Source organism: Sciurus carolinensis, chromosome 16, assembly GCF_902686445.1.
Source record: "Sciurus carolinensis chromosome 16, mSciCar1.2, whole genome shotgun sequence".
Lineage (NCBI taxonomy): Eukaryota > Metazoa > Chordata > Mammalia > Rodentia > Sciuridae > Sciurus > Sciurus carolinensis.
In genome coordinates this window covers 57,740,521-57,757,653 of record NC_062228.1, presented here as the reverse complement: position 1 = coordinate 57,757,653, position 17,133 = coordinate 57,740,521, and the positions used below count along the sequence as shown (strand labels likewise).

The 17,133-nt window shown below is 54.6% G+C and overlaps 4 protein-coding genes across 19 annotated transcripts; 3 read left to right on the top strand and 1 right to left on the bottom strand.

Moving 5' to 3' along the window:
- Positions 1 to 741: 741 nt before the first annotated feature.
- Fgf21 (fibroblast growth factor 21) lies at positions 742 to 14,871 on the bottom strand. 11 transcript variants are annotated; one of them, XM_047528148.1, is made up of 13 exons: positions 14,661 to 14,871; positions 12,922 to 12,980; positions 11,407 to 11,566; positions 10,626 to 10,716; positions 9,666 to 9,766; positions 5,649 to 6,162; positions 5,315 to 5,455; positions 4,456 to 4,575; positions 4,092 to 4,323; positions 3,396 to 3,462; positions 1,934 to 2,315; positions 1,744 to 1,847; positions 742 to 1,067 (listed from the first exon to the last, which is right to left on the bottom strand). In XM_047528148.1, exons 11-13 carry the CDS (start codon positions 2,166 to 2,168, stop codon positions 780 to 782), a joined length of 627 nt encoding a protein of 208 aa, XP_047384104.1. In that variant the 5' UTR covers positions 2,169 to 2,315; positions 3,396 to 3,462; positions 4,092 to 4,323; positions 4,456 to 4,575; positions 5,315 to 5,455; positions 5,649 to 6,162; positions 9,666 to 9,766; positions 10,626 to 10,716; positions 11,407 to 11,566; positions 12,922 to 12,980; positions 14,661 to 14,871; the 3' UTR covers positions 742 to 779. The 11 variants fall into 11 exon arrangements, 10 of the variants coding, with proteins under 10 accessions (XP_047384104.1, XP_047384105.1, XP_047384103.1 ...); XM_047528149.1 differs by having other exon boundaries at positions 1,934 to 2,203; positions 5,315 to 6,162; XM_047528147.1 differs by having other exon boundaries at positions 5,315 to 6,162; positions 11,407 to 11,519.
- Positions 4,942 to 6,221, top strand: Fut1 (fucosyltransferase 1 (H blood group)). Its single transcript, XM_047528146.1, is given in 5 exon segments — positions 4,942 to 5,323; positions 5,326 to 5,442; positions 5,445 to 5,595; positions 5,597 to 5,653; positions 5,655 to 6,221. Coding segments are annotated over 5 exon segments (1,068 nt in total). The 3' UTR covers positions 6,016 to 6,221.
- On the top strand, positions 8,704 to 13,038 carry LOC124966643 (izumo sperm-egg fusion protein 1-like). 6 transcript variants are annotated; one of them, XM_047528144.1, is made up of 10 exons: positions 8,704 to 8,899; positions 9,563 to 9,862; positions 10,213 to 10,287; positions 10,805 to 10,891; positions 11,123 to 11,143; positions 11,447 to 11,527; positions 11,704 to 11,804; positions 12,043 to 12,199; positions 12,444 to 12,660; positions 12,913 to 13,038. In XM_047528144.1, exons 2-10 carry the CDS (start codon positions 9,598 to 9,600, stop codon positions 13,019 to 13,021), a joined length of 1,113 nt encoding a protein of 370 aa, XP_047384100.1. In that variant the 5' UTR covers positions 8,704 to 8,899; positions 9,563 to 9,597; the 3' UTR covers positions 13,022 to 13,038. The 6 variants fall into 6 exon arrangements, with proteins under 6 accessions (XP_047384100.1, XP_047384099.1, XP_047384098.1 ...); XM_047528143.1 differs by having other exon boundaries at positions 8,704 to 8,925; XM_047528142.1 differs by having other exon boundaries at positions 8,704 to 8,990.
- LOC124966163 (uncharacterized) lies at positions 13,534 to 16,741 on the top strand. Its single transcript, XM_047527216.1, has 4 exons — positions 13,534 to 13,673; positions 14,184 to 14,358; positions 14,542 to 14,785; positions 15,876 to 16,741. Exons 1-4 carry the CDS (start codon positions 13,534 to 13,536, stop codon positions 16,370 to 16,372), a joined length of 1,056 nt encoding a protein of 351 aa, XP_047383172.1. The 3' UTR covers positions 16,373 to 16,741.
- Positions 16,742 to 17,133: the final 392 nt, after the last annotated feature.

Here is a 17,133-nt window from a genome sequence, read left to right as displayed (position 1 = left end):
TGGAAATGACCTGAAGAGCATGAAGATCTAGACTGTAGGAGGGGAGAGAGACTAGGTAACCTTCTTTCTGGGGTTGGCTACACTCCAAAGTCCTCAAGTACCTGAGTGGAAGAATTCTGACCCTTTTCCTGAGACCTTGGACTCCCAGTCTCCAGCCCCTTCTCCCTCAGATCACTGTGTCTAGGTCCCTATTCCACCTTCCTCTGTGACCCGGATGTCTAGATGTCCAGCTCACTGATCCCTCAGGACTCCAGTATCCTAGCAGCAAATGTACCCCCCCCCCCCAAGATCCCAGGAGTCCTTGCCCCATTCAGCCCTGAGGACAAAGAATCTCTCCATTCCTACTTCCAAGGATCCCAAACAACTACATTACCCATGAGGCTGTGGGACTGCAGTGCAATGTTTTTTTGAGCTCCCTTATTATTGTGTTACCTCAGAGAATTAGTTCCATAATGCTAACAAGGATGGGGTCAGAGGTGGATAAGAAGTCTTGTCCTGTCAGAGTAGGAATAGTCCTGGAGACCCTGGGGACACCTTGCCAGAACAGAAAAATGAGGACCAGTAGTAGAGTGGGGCCGTAAGGCAATGGGGAGAGATATGTGGAGTGGTCTCAGGGTCAACAGAGACAAGAAGCAGATCCCATTTCCTCTAACAAACACTCACACATTCTCATTAGATACTCCTCTCTCAGACTCTTTATTATCCCAAATAAAAAATAAATAAATAAGATAAATACCCCAATAAATAAGAGGGGACCCCAAAATTAAAGGCCCGTGGCTTCAGGAAGCATAACTGGGGCTTCGTCCCTGCACAGGCCCCACCATGCTGAGCGGGTCGGAGGAGCCCACATCAGGGGGCTCAGGGACCAGGATCCCTGGCGGTTCCAGGGCTGCTGGGGGCAGGCCTGGCAGTGGAAGGAAGCGGGCTGGTCCCCGTGGCGCTGGATCCCGGTATGGTGAGTTGGGGGGCAGGCGCAGTGGGAGGCCATGGGATTCTGACTGGTAAACATTGTATCCATCCTCCAGAAGCAGCTCCCGGAAGCTACAGGCCTCAGGGTCAAAGTGGAGCTGAGGGACAGAGAACAGGGTTCAGAGACCTAAGTTTCCTCTCTGTTCTCCTGCTGTAGGACTCAGGAGCCCAGGCCCCAGCCCTCCTCCCTCAGACCCACAGGTTCAGGCCCCAGATGTCCTTCCTCAGACCCAGGGACCCAGGGGTCCAAGACCCCAGTCCCTTTCAGGAAACACAACACCACAAGCAGATCCCTCCTTTGCCCCATGGCAGTCCTGCAGAGCCCACTTCCCTGTTCTTACTTCACAGAGAACATTCCAGCCAGGTACCAGTCATGGCTTTCTAAGGCCATGCAGGGGGTCTGGGTACTGCCTAAAGGTCATGTTCGCTTGTGGGCCATGAGTTCCTGGAATGGCCCCGTGTTCAGGATGAGCGAGGCATGCAGGAGCCGCATGGCAGGGAGCAGGGGTTACAGTTCTGAGACAGCCTCTCAGGCCATTCTGCCATTCACGTGTGATGACATAAAGCCAGTGGTGACCCTGCCTGGGCCTCAGTTTCCTCATTTTACAAGCATTGGTAACAACTGTTTCAGCCTACAGGGGTCGCAGTGCGGTTGTCAGTGCAGAATGCATGGGACCGAGGCCAGCCTGGGTCAAGTGTGCAAGAAAGGGGGCCCAGACCGTGAAAATTATTCCATGAAGTTCGGTTTGCAAAAGCAGAGTCCGGAAAACTCACCGAGCCATACAGCACCCCGTCTGGCCTCTGGCACAGGAATCTGGATGTTTTGACCCCCAAGATTTGAATGACTCCTGGCTTCAAGGCTTTCAGCTCCAAGAGACCTGGGGGACAAAGTAGTCAGACACTCGGAGCTGCCTCTCCCAGGCCCCACTGCCCCAGAACCAGAGGTGCCAGGCCCCACACTCACTTTCTGGGCTTTGGTGGGTGGCCCCTACCACTGTGCCGTCAGCCCTGATCTCCAGGTGGGCCTCAGTCTCCTGGGCATCGTCTGTGTAGAGGTACCGCTGCCGGACTTGGCCCCCAAATTGGAGAAGGGGGCTTGAGTCAGGGATGGGGTGTGCCTGGCAGGCTCCCAGCACGAGGACAGCCAGCACGAGGACCCACAGTCCCGGGTGCTCAAACTTGGCCTTGTCCCAGTCCATCAATCGTTCCTCAGGCGGGGTCCAGAGTGCGGGGTCTGAGGAAGTGAGTAGTCCACAATCAGTTCCAGATGCGCTTGTCCGGGACAGCAGATCGCTGGTGGCTCAGATCACCCAAGTGCTTGAGTCCTCCTGCACGTGGATCCCCAGCTGACAGGACACCCAAGACTCAGGATGGATGCAGAAGCTCCAGAATTTATACACAGACAGACCCGCCCACTTGCCCTCCCCACTCCCAACACATGATATTTGACCCACTTGGCAGGAGTCAGAATTCCACCGTGGCCAGGGCAGTCTGGATGGATGATGCAATGTGGGGGTCCTTTGAGCTGGGGGCCTGGACCCCTGGGTCTGGGGTTGAGGGAAATGAAAACCTGATCAACTGGGACTAGTTGAAAGGGGCCAAGGGCTAAGATTCCTGGTCTTCAGGAAGGAGGATCTTGGTGCTCAAACTTCTGGGTCTGAGGGAGGAGGCTGGGCCTGGACCCCTGGGTCTGAGGGAGGAGGCTGGGCCTGGACCCCTGAGTCTGAGGGAGGAGGCTGCGCCTGAACCCCTGGGTCTGAGGGAGGAGGGCTGGGCCTGGAGCCCTGGGTCTGAGGGAGGAGGCTGGGCCTGGACCCCTGGGTCTGAGGGAGGAGGGCTGGGCCTGGAGCCCTGGGTCTGAGGGAGGAGGCTGGGCCTGGACCCCTGGGTCTGAGGGAGGAGGCTGAGCCTGGACCTCTGGGCCTGAAGGAGGAGGGCTGGGCCTGGACCCCTGGGTCTGAGGGAAGAGGGCTGGGCCCAGACCCCTGCGTCTGAGGGGAGGGGTGGGGCTAAGGATCCTGGAAACTGCTTTCCTGACTTTCAGTGCAGTTTTTTTTTGTTGTTGTTGTTGTTGTTTGTCCCTTTTGAATTTCTAGATCTCTGGGTATTTGTGGGGAGGGGTCTGACCCTTTCCTTAATCATCTGGAAAGCTGATGCCAGGTGAAAGAAGTGTCCCTAGCAGAAGTCTTGCTCGGCGGTGGGCCAAGTTTGCTCTCTGCACCCCTGCTCTGATGATTAGACCCTGCACTCGCATGGGTGGCCTGTCCTGATGCAATCCTGGTGTTTCTTTCACCAGAGCCGCTACTCTGGGCCCAGACAGGTGCTACCAAAATAGCCTGGGGGAGGGAATGGAGAGAATCTGACTCTACTAAGCCAGGCCCGGAAGCGAGAAGCCGGACTGGAGGGAAGAGGGGCTGAGTAATTACCTGGACCCCTTAAGGTACAGGGGCTGGATTCCTGGGTGTGAGGGAGGGGAGTCCGGGAGCCTTCAGCCTTGAGAAATAATAGTCAAATCTCTGGCAAATCAAGTCAAATGCCCGAGTCTTTGAACAGGATTCATGTGTAATCACAAGGGTGGGAGCCCAGGGCCAGGGCAGTGGGGCTAGGGAATCGACCTTGGACAATAGAAAAGGGTTCTGGTGACCAGGAGCTCAGAGCCTTTGTCCCTGGCATCAGGTGCAGGGCCTGTGGTGGGGGCCCGGGAGACAAGCCCTCTTTCCCCTCGGATTTTCAGTTTTCAGGAAAGGTTGCCTTCACGGTGGGCCCTTCTAGAAATCAGTGGTGGGTCGCCATGCCCTGTAATTCCCCCAAAGGAGGGACAGGGACAGGGGCTGTGCAAATTGTGTGGCTGGGTCGCGAAAGGGAATCCAGGACCCTGGATGGCTCGGGGTCAGTTTCTGGTTGGAGGCCCTCGCCTGGGCTGGGAGGGCGGGTGGAGGCTTTGCGTTGGCTCCTTTGGCTGCCAGCCAAACAGGTTCTCCATCCCTTGGGGAGGACGCGGCAGGGGGCGGCCCGAAGTCCCACCCACGGGGACCCCAGAGGCTGGGGCGTGGCCGGGCTCGGGGCTTGCAAATGCTGGGGGCAGACCCGTAAGCCCTCGCAGGGTAGGGGACTCGCCGAACCGGAACTCCCGGGTCCAGCCTGGAAGCTGGGATCCACTTCACGCAAGGATGCAGCTGCAGCGTGGGGCCGTCTTGCTGCCCCACAAATCTTGCTCCTCTCCTTCCTCCCCACCCCGAGCCTCGCTGCCTGTCCAGGGAGGCCACGTGGAGCAGAGGGCTGCAGGGAAGTCGGATGAGGGCTGCATTTTCGGACTGCGCGATAAGGCCACGCGGATCATCTGTGGACCTGCCACTGCAAAGACCTCAGGTGAGTGGATACTGTGGTTGCTAAAGCCCAGGAACCCAGGCCTTATAGCCCTCCTCCTTGGGACCAGGAGGCCACCCCCAACCTCTCACCTCTAAGACTCCAGGAGTCTCCTCCTACCTGCTACTACAGGCACTAAGATCCCTCCTCCAGTGCACACCTCCCGAGGTTCATGTTCCACTTGGACTGTCACTTCCCATCACCTCAGTGGTGGAGTGGACCCTTCGAAGACTGGTACATCTGTGAAAAAGGTTTGTGATCCCCAGCCCTTTTTATTTCACTTCTTTATTCATTTTTGAGACCGGAGCTCCATAAGTTGCTGAGTTTGACCTGCAAGTTGCCATCCTCCCGCTTCAGCCTCCCAAGTCACCAGCACAGAAATTGCAGATGTGTACCACGATTCCCACCATCCCCCTGGAGATGCCAAGCTTCTCATTCCTCCAACCTAGGATTAACTCCCAGCCACTTCCTAGCTAAGACCCAGAAGCCCACACCTTTAGCTTCCTCATTATGTGGCCTGACCCCAGGCCTCTCCTCCTTGACCTTCATGCTAAGGAGCTGAGCATTCTGGAATTCACCTAAATTCACCTTTCCTCCCCTCCAGCCATGTGGGTCCCCAGCCCCTGTCAGCTCTGCCTAGCCTTCCTGCTTGTCTGTGTCCTTCCAGCAATATCATTCTTTCTTTACCTCCAGCAAGACCTCTTTCAATGTGGCCTTGGCCTGTCTGTCCTTTGTCCCGACTGCCACCTGCTGAGAGCTCCAGTGGCCATCATCTGCCTGCCTGACAAACAGCTCACCACAGACACCTCCTCCTCTTGTCTTCAGGATGCTGAGCCTGTCTCAGGAACCTGGACTATCCACCCAGGTGGCCAGTTTGCTAGCCAGTTGCTGCTTCCCCTGGCCCAGCTCATCAGCCTTTGGCCCTCATCCTGCCAGCCACGCCATGCCACCTGGGCCCTGGTGTTCCGAATCACCCTACCTGTGCTGACATCCAGGCAGACAGTAGGATACCATGGCAGAAGTGGCAGCTGCACGACTGGCTGTTGGAGAAGTATTCCCGCTCGGAGGACTTCTTCCTGAAACTGTCGGGGTTCCCCTGGCCTTGGACATTTTCCATCACCTTCGAGAGCAAATCCACAGGAAATTCACCCTTCATGACCACCTTCAGGATGAGGCCCAGCACTTCCTGAGTCAGCTTCGCCTGGGCCACACTGCGGCCCAGTCTTGCACCTTCATGGGTATTCACATATGCTCTGGGGACTCTGCAGGTGATGCCCCAGCAATGCAAGTGTGGGGTGGGTGACCACGCCTACCTCCGTGGACTGGTTCCAGGCACGACATGAAGGCTCATTCTTCACGGTCACCAGCCATGGCATGAAGTGGTGCTGGGAAAACTTCCACACTCCCAGGGTGAGGTGGCTCACCAGGGAAGGCCTGGGCCTTCACATGTGCAGTCACATTCTCAGGACCACTGGGACCTTTGGCCTCTGGGCTGCCTACCTGGTTGGTGGACACACCATCTACATACCCAGCCTCACCATGCCAGACTCAGAGTTCCTGAGGGGCTTCAAGCCTGAGGCTGCCTTCCTGCCTGAGTGGGGGGGCATTCATGCAGGCTTGTCTCCAGTGCAGACATGGACTGGGCCTTGGAAGCCAGGGAGACTTTGGGGACCGGTCTGATGAGGCTAGAGCCATATGTGTCTCCAGAGACTGGCAGCTTCTGCATAAGCCTGAGGTGGTCCCAGTGCAGGTGGTGCCCATGACCAGAGAGATTCCAGTTGGCCAGAGGTGGAAAGAAGCAGGGGCTTCCTGGAGCTGGCTGAACACCTACAACAAGCAAAACATCTTTTCCGATGACTGGCAAGGCCCAGTGAAGCTCACGGTGGCTGGAGAAACCACAGTGCCCACCTGATCATCATATTCATAGTCCTTCTGAATGGCTGCCCCTCAGAATAGGGAGCCCTCCCTTCTGGAGTCCATTCCCCTGTTCTTTCCTGGAAGAGGTTTTGCTTCTCCCTGGGTGTTCAGGACACTGAGGGAACTCATGGTTTATCTAGAGCAAGCACTGATTAACTCTCCTTCTGAGTTTCTGGAGCGATTCAGTGGGGAGTTGTTCAAGGGAGGACCAGGTCTAATGCTTTTGAAGAACTGTGTGGGGACTGGGGGACAAGTTCCAGAATTCTGTTATTATGGCAAAGAATATAACGAAGGAACTACCAGAAGCTCGACACCCCACCAAGGCAAGAAAGATTAAGATGTGGAAGACTAGGAGCCAGGCACTGTGGCACATACCTGTAATCCCACCAGCTTGGGAGGCTGAGGCAGGAGGATCATGAATTCAAAACCAGCCTCAATAACATCAAGGCACCAAGCAACTCAGTGAGACCCTGTCTCTAATAAAACACAAAACAGGGCTGGGGATGTGGCCCAGTGATGGAGTGCCCCTGAGTTCAATCCCCAGTACCCCCCCCCCCCCAAAGGTGGAAGACTGCCTCTGGTGATCCAGTGTCTTTTTTGTGTATGTACTGAGGATTGAACCCAGTTAAACCAAGGGGTGGCTCATGCTGGGGCAGTTGTGACCTGACCAATTTCTGTCCAACCCATTGACCCTGAGGAAGTTCTCAAAGGATTATTTTTTTCTTCATATTTTAATTTTTTTTCTCCTATAGCAGACAGTCTAAAACATGGGAGAGGGGAAAGGAATAGGTATTGGGAAGTGCTGCAAATTCTGTAGCAGAATATTCTAGCAATCCAAGGAGACTTCTAATTTGTAAGATCAAAACTTCCAAACACAAGATCTGCATCTGGGGATGGGGTAATGGATCAGTATTAGAGTGCATGCCTAGCACACATGAGAACCTGAGTTCGATTCTCAGCACCATGTAAACATAAAATAAAGGTATTGTGTCCACCTACAACTAAAAAATATATTTAAAAAAAGATTCCATCTGTCATCTCTGGGATTAGGATGAAGAAAGTATTCTTCTTTAGCTCAGTTGTGAGTATCTGGGGCTTGATATCAGGAATCCAGCAAATCTGCAGAAAGCCAGGGGATACTGTGTTCCTTGTTACCCATTGTCTGTTGCTGAATTTACAGAAGCACTAAATCTGGGGTTTTTTGTTTGTTTTGTTTTTATTTGTTTTGTTTTTTATACCAGGAATTGAACCAGAGGGACATAACCACTGAACCACATCCCCAGCCCTTTTAATATTTTATTTAGACACAGGGTCTCACTAAGTTGCTGATGCTGTCTTTGAACTTGCAATCCTCCTGCCTCAGCCTCTCAAGCTGCTGGGTTTACAGGTGTGCCTGTGTCCAGCTAAATCTGCCTTTGTGAGTCTGGGATGAAAGGATCAGGAGATAAGTGGACCCCAGTCCCAATGCAAACCCAAGCAGGAGCACAGGGTCTGGCCAGACAGTACAAGACTTTTGACTCATTCCAGGAGCCCTTGCTTTTTGGGTGATTTGTCTATTCCTTAGACACAGCCATTTCTAATCATTCCCACTCCAAGAATCCCAGTTCTGGTCTTCTCAGAGTTTCAGGGAACCATTCCCAGCCCAATTGTCCCAAGGAGGAGGGTGGGAGGTATGAATTAAAACTCCACATTCCCAACCCTTTTCTCTGCAGCTTTCCTGGCTCTGTCTGTGTGTGTGTGTGTGTGTGTGTGTGTGTGTGTGTAACAATGGAGGGAAGATGGGAGCTTCGAAACTGTCATTACTCATATTTTAGGTTATGCTCCCTCTCAGGTCTGGCAGCCCTTGGCTGATGAAATTGTGTGAGTTTTCCTGGTGCCCTGAATCATGAAGGACAGTAAGCTTTTCCGGATTCCAAGGGCTGGAGTACTCCATACCTTTCTCTAGCACCCCCATTAGTGGCCCCCAGAACTCCCATCCTCCCTCTTCCCATCCCATCAGGTCGTTCATCCCCCATAACCTAGGGAAAAAAGGTGGAATTTGTATGAACAAAGAGTATCATTACTGAACTTCAACCCCCATAAACCCTGGGGCGCCTGTCACGGTGGAGGAAAAGACGCCAGAGCCTTCGGGGAGTGGAAGTCCTAGGCTAGAAACCGCCCCTTCCCGCGTCCTTGAGGCTGGCAGAGGCACCTAGCCAGAATCCAGGTCCCCAGGGCCAAGGAAGGGAGGACGCTGAGGGCCAGAACCCGGCTCCAGGGCTCTGAAAGCCAGAGCCCATGGAGGACCTCCCTCCAGTGGATGCTGGAACTAAGGTCTCTGTAGAGCGACCGCCCCTGTGACGTCACGGAGAAGTAGGTGGGTCTCCCTTTGTTGTGGCCCTATCAGAAGCAGAGTTGGGATTCTAGGCGGGGCCAATGGAAGCCCTGGAAGTACTTTTTGGAATCGGGATCTCCAAAGGGGACGTGACAGGAGTTCCTTGTAGCAAGGGGACTCCCGTGACGCATGTCCCCTTCGAAAAGCTCTCGACTTCACGCAGCCAAAGTGTCCCTCACAACACCCGAGTTACAGTCGTGGGGAAATATTAAGGCGGAAGGACGCGGCACCGGGTTCCTCAGAGTCTGAACTGGGATCCTGAGCGAATCCTAGGTTTGGGGGACAAGTCAAGGAGCAAGGTCGGAGAGCGGCTACTAGGGTGCCTCGCCCTTAGGGCGCATTCGGGGCTCCGTTTCCTGAGAAGGTGCACCCGAAAAGAAGAGGTCTTAGTCTTGGGCAAGGGTGGACAAGGTGCCCATGGGACAGGAGGATGGATGGGAGTCTTGCTTAAAGGTGTGGGGTCCCCAGGTTAAGGGATGTGGAGGGTACTTTGGTTTTGATGGAGTTGTGAGAACATGGTGGGGAGTTGTGGCGCATTGAAGAGTTCATCTGAGCTGGGCATTGAGTTTTCAGCTTGGGATGCTACAGGAGTTGGGGGCCTGGGTGTGTTTGAGGGTTGATGCACTTGAGGTTTGGCATTCAGGATCACATTTTGGGGGTGCTAATGATCCCATAGATTGGGAGTTTGATGCTTTTCTATGGGTTGGGGGTCCAGTCTCCTAATTTGGGTATCTCAAGATCTCTCAGGATACGAAGACCCTAAATTTGTGCTTTTCTGAATTGGCGATTAAATTTCACACTTCTTAGTCTTTGGATGAAGAATATAAGACTTCATCTTCTAGAGACTTCCTGAAGATTCTCCTATCCAATTGGGGAGACTGCAGATGTGGAGTTCAGTGGGTCCCCTAAGATGAGCTTTGGTTTCTCTCCATTTAGCATCAGCTGCAGTTTGAGGTGAGAGGACCCTCCTGATGTTTTCTCTACTGAGTGCTCTGGCCTCAATGGGGCCATATTTTGCCCCCCCATTGGCTGCACTGACCTGCTGCCTGCTTCCTGCGGGCTGCTGTGTCATATGTGACTCTGAAGTCCTGGCGGCTCTAAAGTCCTTGAAGACGGATTTCCTGCCTAACTTCCTGAATCCTGAAGAAGTGAAACACATGTATGATACGATAGTGCGGACCGTGAAGGGATTCTCGGATCTACCATATAATAAGAAATCCTATGTGGGGGCCATTGGTGAGGGCAAGGTGGAGCTGAACTCCTGGGTTCTGGGTCCTGGCTTAGGAGGGGCTGGGTCCAGGATTTCTAGGGCTAGGGGTGAAGGGCCTGAGTCAGGATCTCCTGAGTTCAGAAATGGAGAAGGCTTGCATGCAGATTTCAGGTTCCCCAGCTAGCCAATAGTGTGTCTCTGCCCTTTATCTACCAATTTTATGTAAGGACACCACAACTCCCTGAAGGCAACTATGTAGGTGGTCCCTTAACTAGTCCTATCCTTGTCCAGTGGCCTCATAGGTACTGTAGCTTATATTAGGAGGCAAGACTATGAGACAGTAAAATTGGCATCTGCGGTTTTATATCCCCCATAGATGAGAAAACATATCGCATCGTGACCAAGAGTTTCCTGAAGAGTCTGAAAAACATCACAGACAGTAGAATAAAAGGTTAATGACTGGAGGGCTGGGGGGTCCTGAATCTCTCAGGGCAGCCATTGCTTGTGATGCCTAACCTGGGGATGTGATGCGTGGCTCTGGAGCTAACTGCCAAGGTTCCAGTCTGGCTCTGCCACTTCCTACCCACATGGCCTTGAGCAAGAAACTGGGCAGTTTCCTCAGCTCTGCACTGGACAGCATCACAGTGCCCTCCTCCCTCCACTATTGGAAGATTAGAAGGATTGTGCCTGGTTTAGCCCAGTGACTGGCACTGTGTGAAGTACTTGATTTCTGTGCCCTTTCCTGAGAAGGCAGGAAGTGGAATGCCAGCCCCTCCAGGTGGCACGTACCCGGTAGCCCCTGGTGCTCAGGAGGGCTGAGGTAGGAAGATCACTTGAATCCAGGAGTTCCAGACCAGCCTGTGCAACATAGTGAGACTCCCTGTCAAAAGAAAAAAAGGGGAGGGAGTGCCAGGCTCCATAGCCAGGGACCCACCATCTATGTTTCCCAAAACCCATCTTCTTTACAGGGAAGCAGAGTCTTGAGAAGCTGAATGAGATGTTTCGCAATGAAAAGGTCACCTTTGCCTTCCACGCTGCTCAGTTTCAAAGACTGGGTGAGAGAAATTGGACTTATGGACCCTAGTCTCCCCCATCCCCACTTCCAAAGGTGACAGTCCCTCTCCCCAGTCCCCTCCTCCTGCTGACCCCTCAGGGGAACTTCCCTCAGATCCTTCCCCTGGGAACACAAGAACCCACACCTCAGCTTGTCCCCCTGCCCCTCTCCCAACCTCCTTCATTTAAAAGTCTGATTCATTCCTTCCTCTTTCTTCTCCCTTCCGAGGCAGTTCATTGTCACAACAAATGTGGTGAGTGCAGACAGCAGAAGCTTTCTTCTACCCTCATCTGTGCCCCTGGGACCCACCTCTCCCCCTCCCGCTTTGGGATGCACCTTTGCAGCATCTGAGAGGTTCCTGGGTCTCCAGCCACCTTTCTCTGGCTTGGATTCTGTGGGTAGCAGGTGGACTCCATTTGAATGCTCTACTGACCTTGGAGGGCTGACCTCCCAGTGATTTGGCCCATTAGGGCTCAGTCCTTCAGCCCTTTGCCTTGCCCTCTCTTTCAGACCCACCTCTTTGTGGGTGAATACAGCCTTGACCTTGTCCCTTCAGGCCTCATGTTGCAGAAGTTGATATGGTGCGATTACTGCAATTTTCAGATTCACAAGTGTTCGAAGCCCGTCGACTGTGGGGGTGAGAGATGGACCTGGCTGAGGGGTTCCTGGGAGAGGGCTGAAATCGGAGGAGGGACAGTCTAGAGAGCTCAGAATGCAGACTGCAGACAGGGAAGGGTCTGGCTCAGACCAAGCTGAGACTGGGGAGAGCAGTGAATTCAGAGGAAGCATCTCACAGTCATGCCCCATCCCCAGGTCGCAATTTGGAGATTCATGAATTGGAAGAATTAAACTTGAACTGTCATCTCGATTGGCATGATAATGCTTATGGTCTCGCGGACTACACCTTTTATAGGGTGGGGCCCTCCAACTCCTGTAACCCCTAAACCCCAAGTCCCTCAGGCGGGTATGACTCCCTGGTCTCTGGATGCCCTGTCCTACACCCAACCCTCAGGGCCTTTTAGTTGAGGTCAGTCCTGACTCCCAGGCACCCCAATTCCTTTTTATCAATACCCTGGATTCCTGTATCCCAGTACTGAGTCCCCCAACCCCTAAATTCCCCAGCCTCTGTGATACTCTTGAGCTTGGGTCTAGGTTTGGGAGAACAATTCTGAAACCGAGCTGCACAAGGGGAAGGATCCAGTACTGAACAAGCCCTCTGTGTCTCTGAGGGATGCTGGCAACTACCGCTGTGTTCTGAGAAACACCCTCTTTGGCACTCCTTCCTCCATCATTCGTTTTCATGTCACAGGTCAGTACTGGGGGGCTAGAAAAGTGTGACACACAGGGCCCTTGCAACTGGATGCAGCTTCTGGCCCTTGGTCCCATGCATGGGGTGTAAGTTTCAGTCAGGGTGTGCCTTCAGGCCACGGAGGTGTGACTTCTGGCTGCAGGGGCAGGGTTCCTTGGTCTTCGCTTCACCTGGAGAGCCTGGGTACTGGAGCAGGCTTGCCCTTACTCACTGCCCTGACCACTTATTGCCCCTCTTCTATCAGTGTTTCCCCGTGACCTTGAGGAGTGGAAGCCATCGGGTGATTTCGCCCAGAATCAACCGAATAAGGAGGAGGAGGAGGAAGAAACCCCGAGTCCAACAGAAGCGGAGCCCATCGACACGACCACCCAGCCTTTGGAGATCCAAAATATGCTACAAGGGCGCATCAATGGTCTGCTGATCTGCTTCTCTATAATCCTGATAGCAGCTCTTATTTTCTGGTGAGTCACCCAGGAGGAAGGCGGGGTTTAGAGGGAGGAGGCGGGGCTTCGTATTGCCCAATGCTGGAGCAGCTTGCTGAGCCACTGAGACTTCCTGAAGGCAGGGGAAATTACATCGTGGGTGAGGCTTACTTAGGCGAGCCAGGCTTTGAAAATTGTTAGTTAGATTTGGTCCAGGGAGCTAATGCAGGTGTCTCCCAATCACTGCCTACCTAATACAGCCCCATTATTTGCAACCCTCACCTCTATCAGGCTACTCACCCGGAAAAAGAAGAAAACTAAATCGAGGTCCTCGCGGGCCAGCATCAGCAGTAAAGGTTCTAGGACATCAAAGAGAACGTCTTCAAAAGGGAAGAAATAAAGATTTGTCTTTTCTAAGTATCTTTCACTTTTCTGAACTGACCCACACTTTGGGTTCCCTGATAGCAGAGGTCTAGAAAATGGCTCTTGCATCAAGGAGGAGGATCTGGAACTTGGGTCCCTAAGTCCTGCTGGAGGAGCCAACAGATTGTAATATAATCCCCTGAATCAAGAAATAGGGCAGGGCCTGCCCTACCAAGATTTCCTCCCCAGCCTAGTCCTGTGGTAGGATGCCTCCTCCCAGCTCTTCCTACTGAGTATCCTCTCATCTTTTCCTGTCCCCAACCCAGAGCTGGAAGCTGGTACAGAGGTAAAGGCTTTACAAAAGCAGAGGGATCAGGAGCTTACCCAGGCCTACAGGGTCAGGCCCTCTGGGTGCCGCCAGAATTGCAACAGGGTGAGAGCCAGCCCCTCAGGGTGGTCAGCAGACATCTATACTGGAAGGACTACCCTCTCTCCAGGTTTCCCTCTTTCCCATCCCCAACCACCCAGAGTTGGCATTTGGCCTTACCCATGGCCATGCTATCTAGTGAAAAAGAAGAGAGCAGAAATGCTGCTGTGGGATGCTCTGTCTACCTGTGGGCCTGTAGATCAATAGACCTCCTGGAAGCAGCTGCCCACGTGGGCTGCTCTGGCCCAGAACTGGAGGTCAAGTGGGACGACTAACCATCCTCCCACTTCCCTTCCATCTGTGTCTGTTTGGGCCCCGCCCCATGCCATTGCTTCTTGCCAGGAACCCTGAGAGACTTGGCTCGCGGTCCAGTCCTGAATGGGCAAGGGAGCCTGGGGCAAAAAATCAGGTAGCTCTTAATCAGGGCCCCAAGGATGTGAGATGTGGGCGCGGGGCACTGGGATGGGCCCCTCAGGGTGGGGCTTTGATTCACGTTCTTTCCTCCCCTCCCTACTCACTTCTTGGAAATAGCTTCCGTGGGACTCACCTTTATTTATTTGAACTCTCTCTTTCCTCTGACTTCTAACCACCACCCATCTTGATCCTCCCTGGTTGAATCTCTTTCCTGTCCTTTTCTGCTCCTTTATCTATCGGGGTCCCTGTTCCTTCTCTCTGGGTCCTTGTGTGCTTCCTTCCTCCTCAGACCCCATCTCGGTGTCTGCTTGTCTTTCTGGGTGACTCTCCTGAGTCTCTGTTCATCGGTGGTTTCCAGGTCTTTGACTTCCGACACTGGCAGCCGTTGCCCCCGCCCCGCCCCACGTGGAACTGAGGCGGCGGGGTCGGGGAGCCCAGCCAAGTGCAGGTCCCAGCTCTTCCTGGGCTCAAGAGACCTGGACAATCATATCGGGTGGCGCAGGAGGACCCGGGACTCCGGGGACCACGCAGCAGTGGGTCAGCGAGAAATTGGCTGAACTGGCAGCACCCAGTAGCCTCCCGCGACACGACGCCCCCGGGGGTCCTCAAGATCTCTGGCCCGGACTTGACGTCCGGTGCCAATTACAACAGCGTGCTGGCCACCGCGCGCTCCACCGCGCCAAGCTGGTGGCTGAAGTGTATAGCGCTATAGGCAGGTCAGCAGCCCAGGAGCCGCCCAGGCGAGGGCAACGGCCTGGACTCCTTCCTGCTGTTCGATTCGCTGGGCGGACCAGCCACGGCGGGCGTGGGCAGCGGCGCGAGGCGGGCGGAGTACCTGCGCCTGTTGGGCGACTCCGAACGTCTACTGCTACGGTAGGAGGGCGCCGTGCTACGAGTTGCGCGGCCCCGAGGGAGCGCACCGCCTGCAGCAGGAGGCCTTCGGAGCCGCCGACAGCGATGGTGAGCCAGCACGCGGATCTCTGGAGCTGAACAGGGCCTGGGGGTCCCGGCCAGCAGAGACAAAGGGCAGCAGCCACTAGGACTGGACTGACTCGGCCGTGGGCGTGACTGCGGCGGGGCGGGCCCTGAGGCATGGGCGGGGCCAAGGGAGGGAGCGTGGGAGTGACTGGTGGAGGATCGGGTGGGGGCGGAGCTGTGCAGGGACCCAGTCTGGGAGAAGGCGGGGCTGGAACCCCGCCTGAGTACTGGGCGGGGCCTGTGGTTGACCAGGTGCTGCAGAGGGGAGCTTGGATTCACGGGGGGCGTGGCCTGGCTGGTGGTAGTGGTTGGAGGTGTCCCAGAGCATCTCTGCACCGGGTCAGGGCCCTTAGGAGGCATTGCAGGCTGCCTTGCAGGAGGCTGAGTGTAGGTGGGCCAAAGCAGTGGTCGCTCCTCAGCGGGGTGTTGGTGGGGTCTGGGAGCGCCGCGAGCCTGTGGGACCCGCAGGAGCCTCGAGAGTTGCGAGGGATTCGGCCAGTGTTTTGGGTGGAAATCAAAGTTGGAGAGAACTAGGAGACGGAGGAACAGGCCAGGACAATGTCCTGGAGGGCTGTGCAGAGCCAGTGGGCGGGGCCTGCGATGCCAGGGCGGGGACTGAGGAACTGAGGAGGCCAGAGCCTGAGGCCTTGGGGCTGGTGAGGTGTGGTGGCCCCTGCGTGTGTGTCTGTGTGGCAGGAGGCAGCTCTGGGAAGTAGGCTGAGGCGGTTCTTGAGGGTCGGGGCCTATGTGTGTGGAGCCCAGGAAGGAGAGGGAGCTGTGCTTCTGGGGGCGAGGCTTGGATTAGTGGCCTTAGGCCGGGATGGTTGCCAAGTGCGGGCACAGGGGAAAGGAAGGGACTAGAGGAAGAGGTGTTTGTAGAGCCAAGGAAGGTTTTGTTACATGGGGTCTGAAGCAGGGGGCGACCTCAAGGGTGAAATAGCACATGCTACAGGAAGCCTGGCAGGCGTGCAGCCGTGTGCTCTGAGGGACAGGGCACTCAGGGAGTGTTGGATGAGCCAGTTGTCTGCCTCCCTGGTCCTTCTGCTCTCAAGCATTCTCACTCTCTCCGCAGGCACGGGCGCCCCCTCGTGGCGGCCACAGAAGAATCGTTCCCGGGCAGCCTCTGGTGGGGCTGCGCTGGCCAGTCCTAGTCCAGGGTCGGGATCAGGGGCCCCCGCTGGATCCGGGGGCAAAGAGCGCTCGGAGAATTTGTCCTTGCGGCACAGCGTGTCAGAACTGAGCCTGCAGGGTCGGAGGAGGCGGCAGCAGGAACGCAGGCAGCAGGCACTTAGCATGGCCCCAGGGGTAGCAAATAGTACCTGCAGACCCCGGGGATTTCGATCAGTTGACTCAGTGCCTCATCCAGGCCCCCAGCAATCGCCCCTACTTCCTACTGCTCCAGGGCTATCAGGATGCCCAGGTGAGCGTCGCCTCCTCAACCCATGTAGTCCTATGTCCCACCTGTCATTGGAGAGCGATAAACCTACAGCTGTCAGAATTCCTCTGCTTGAGGTCGCCTCAAGTCCTCTGATAGGCAAGAACACAGCAAGGTTCCAGAAGAGGAGATAGCATGGCGAGTGCCAGGAGGTGGAGGGGTGTGGCTGACAAAATCACTCTGGAGGGACAAATGGGGCATGACTCCTTTAACTGAAAGTTGAGGGAGACTGTGCCTTTTCAAAGGAGAGTCCACTGCAGGGAGGAGACCCGGTGCAAACATCCATTTCTGGAGGGAGAGCACTGGGGAAAGTGCATCCACTAGGGCAGGGATGTCCTTGACTGGTGCCTGGGGTCTTGATCTGGAGAAGCCTGTATTTCCTTGGTGGGGGAGTGGATGCATCCATTTGTAAAAGGTGATGGTGTAGTGGGTACCTGGTGGTGCACACCTATAATCCCAGTAGCTTGGGAGTCTGAGGCAAGAGGATCACAAGTTCAAGGCCAACCTCCCCAATTTAATATTGCCCTAAGCAATTTAGCAAGACTCTGTCAAAAATAAAAATGAAAAGGACAAGCGATGTGGCCTAGTGTTACAGTGTCTATGGGTTTAATCCCCCACCCCCCAAAAAAAGTGATGAATTACAATAGAACAATTTGACCACTGATGATGAAGGCAGGTGGAAAAAAAAAAAAACACTTGTATTTGGATTACAAAGGAAAACTGAAGTGTTAGGTTTTTTTGGAAAGGGGGCACACATCTTCCATTTTTACACAATGGAGGCGAGAGGACATTTTTAAGAAGGGGTCTTTGGAATGCATCTCTTCATCTCTTCAGTTCTCTAAGGCAGGTCTCCTTGATGCATGTGTTTGAAAGCAGGATTACTAGAGGAGCCATT

What these genes read in the sequence shown, in the direction of transcription:
- Fgf21 (XM_047528149.1), bottom strand. Translation starts at nt 2,168, where the DNA reads ATGGACTGGGACAAGGCCAAGTTTGAGCACCCGGGACTGTGGGTCCTC. An exon ending in CACCCACCAAAGCCCAGAAA is followed by an intron (nt 1,848 to 1,933) that starts GTGAGTGTGGGG and finishes TTTGTCCCCCAG; the next exon opens with GTCTCTTGGAGCTGAAAGCC. An exon ending in ACGGGGTGCTGTATGGCTCG is followed by an intron (nt 1,068 to 1,743) that starts GTGAGTTTTCCG and finishes TCTGTCCCTCAG; the next exon opens with CTCCACTTTGACCCTGAGGC.
- LOC124966643 (XM_047528144.1), top strand. Translation starts at nt 9,598, where the DNA reads ATGTTTTCTCTACTGAGTGCTCTGGCCTCAATGGGGCCATATTTTGCC. An exon ending in GAAGCCCGTCGACTGTGGGG is followed by an intron (nt 11,528 to 11,703) that starts GTGAGAGATGGA and finishes CCCCATCCCCAG; the next exon opens with GTCGCAATTTGGAGATTCAT. An exon ending in ATAGCAGCTCTTATTTTCTG is followed by an intron (nt 12,661 to 12,912) that starts GTGAGTCACCCA and finishes CACCTCTATCAG; the next exon opens with GCTACTCACCCGGAAAAAGA.
- LOC124966163 (XM_047527216.1), top strand. Translation starts at nt 13,534, where the DNA reads ATGGCCATGCTATCTAGTGAAAAAGAAGAGAGCAGAAATGCTGCTGTG. An exon ending in GGCCCAGAACTGGAGGTCAA is followed by an intron (nt 13,674 to 14,183) that starts GTGGGACGACTA and finishes GGTGGTTTCCAG; the next exon opens with GTCTTTGACTTCCGACACTG. An exon ending in CGGAGCCGCCGACAGCGATG is followed by an intron (nt 14,786 to 15,875) that starts GTGAGCCAGCAC and finishes CTCTCTCCGCAG; the next exon opens with GCACGGGCGCCCCCTCGTGG.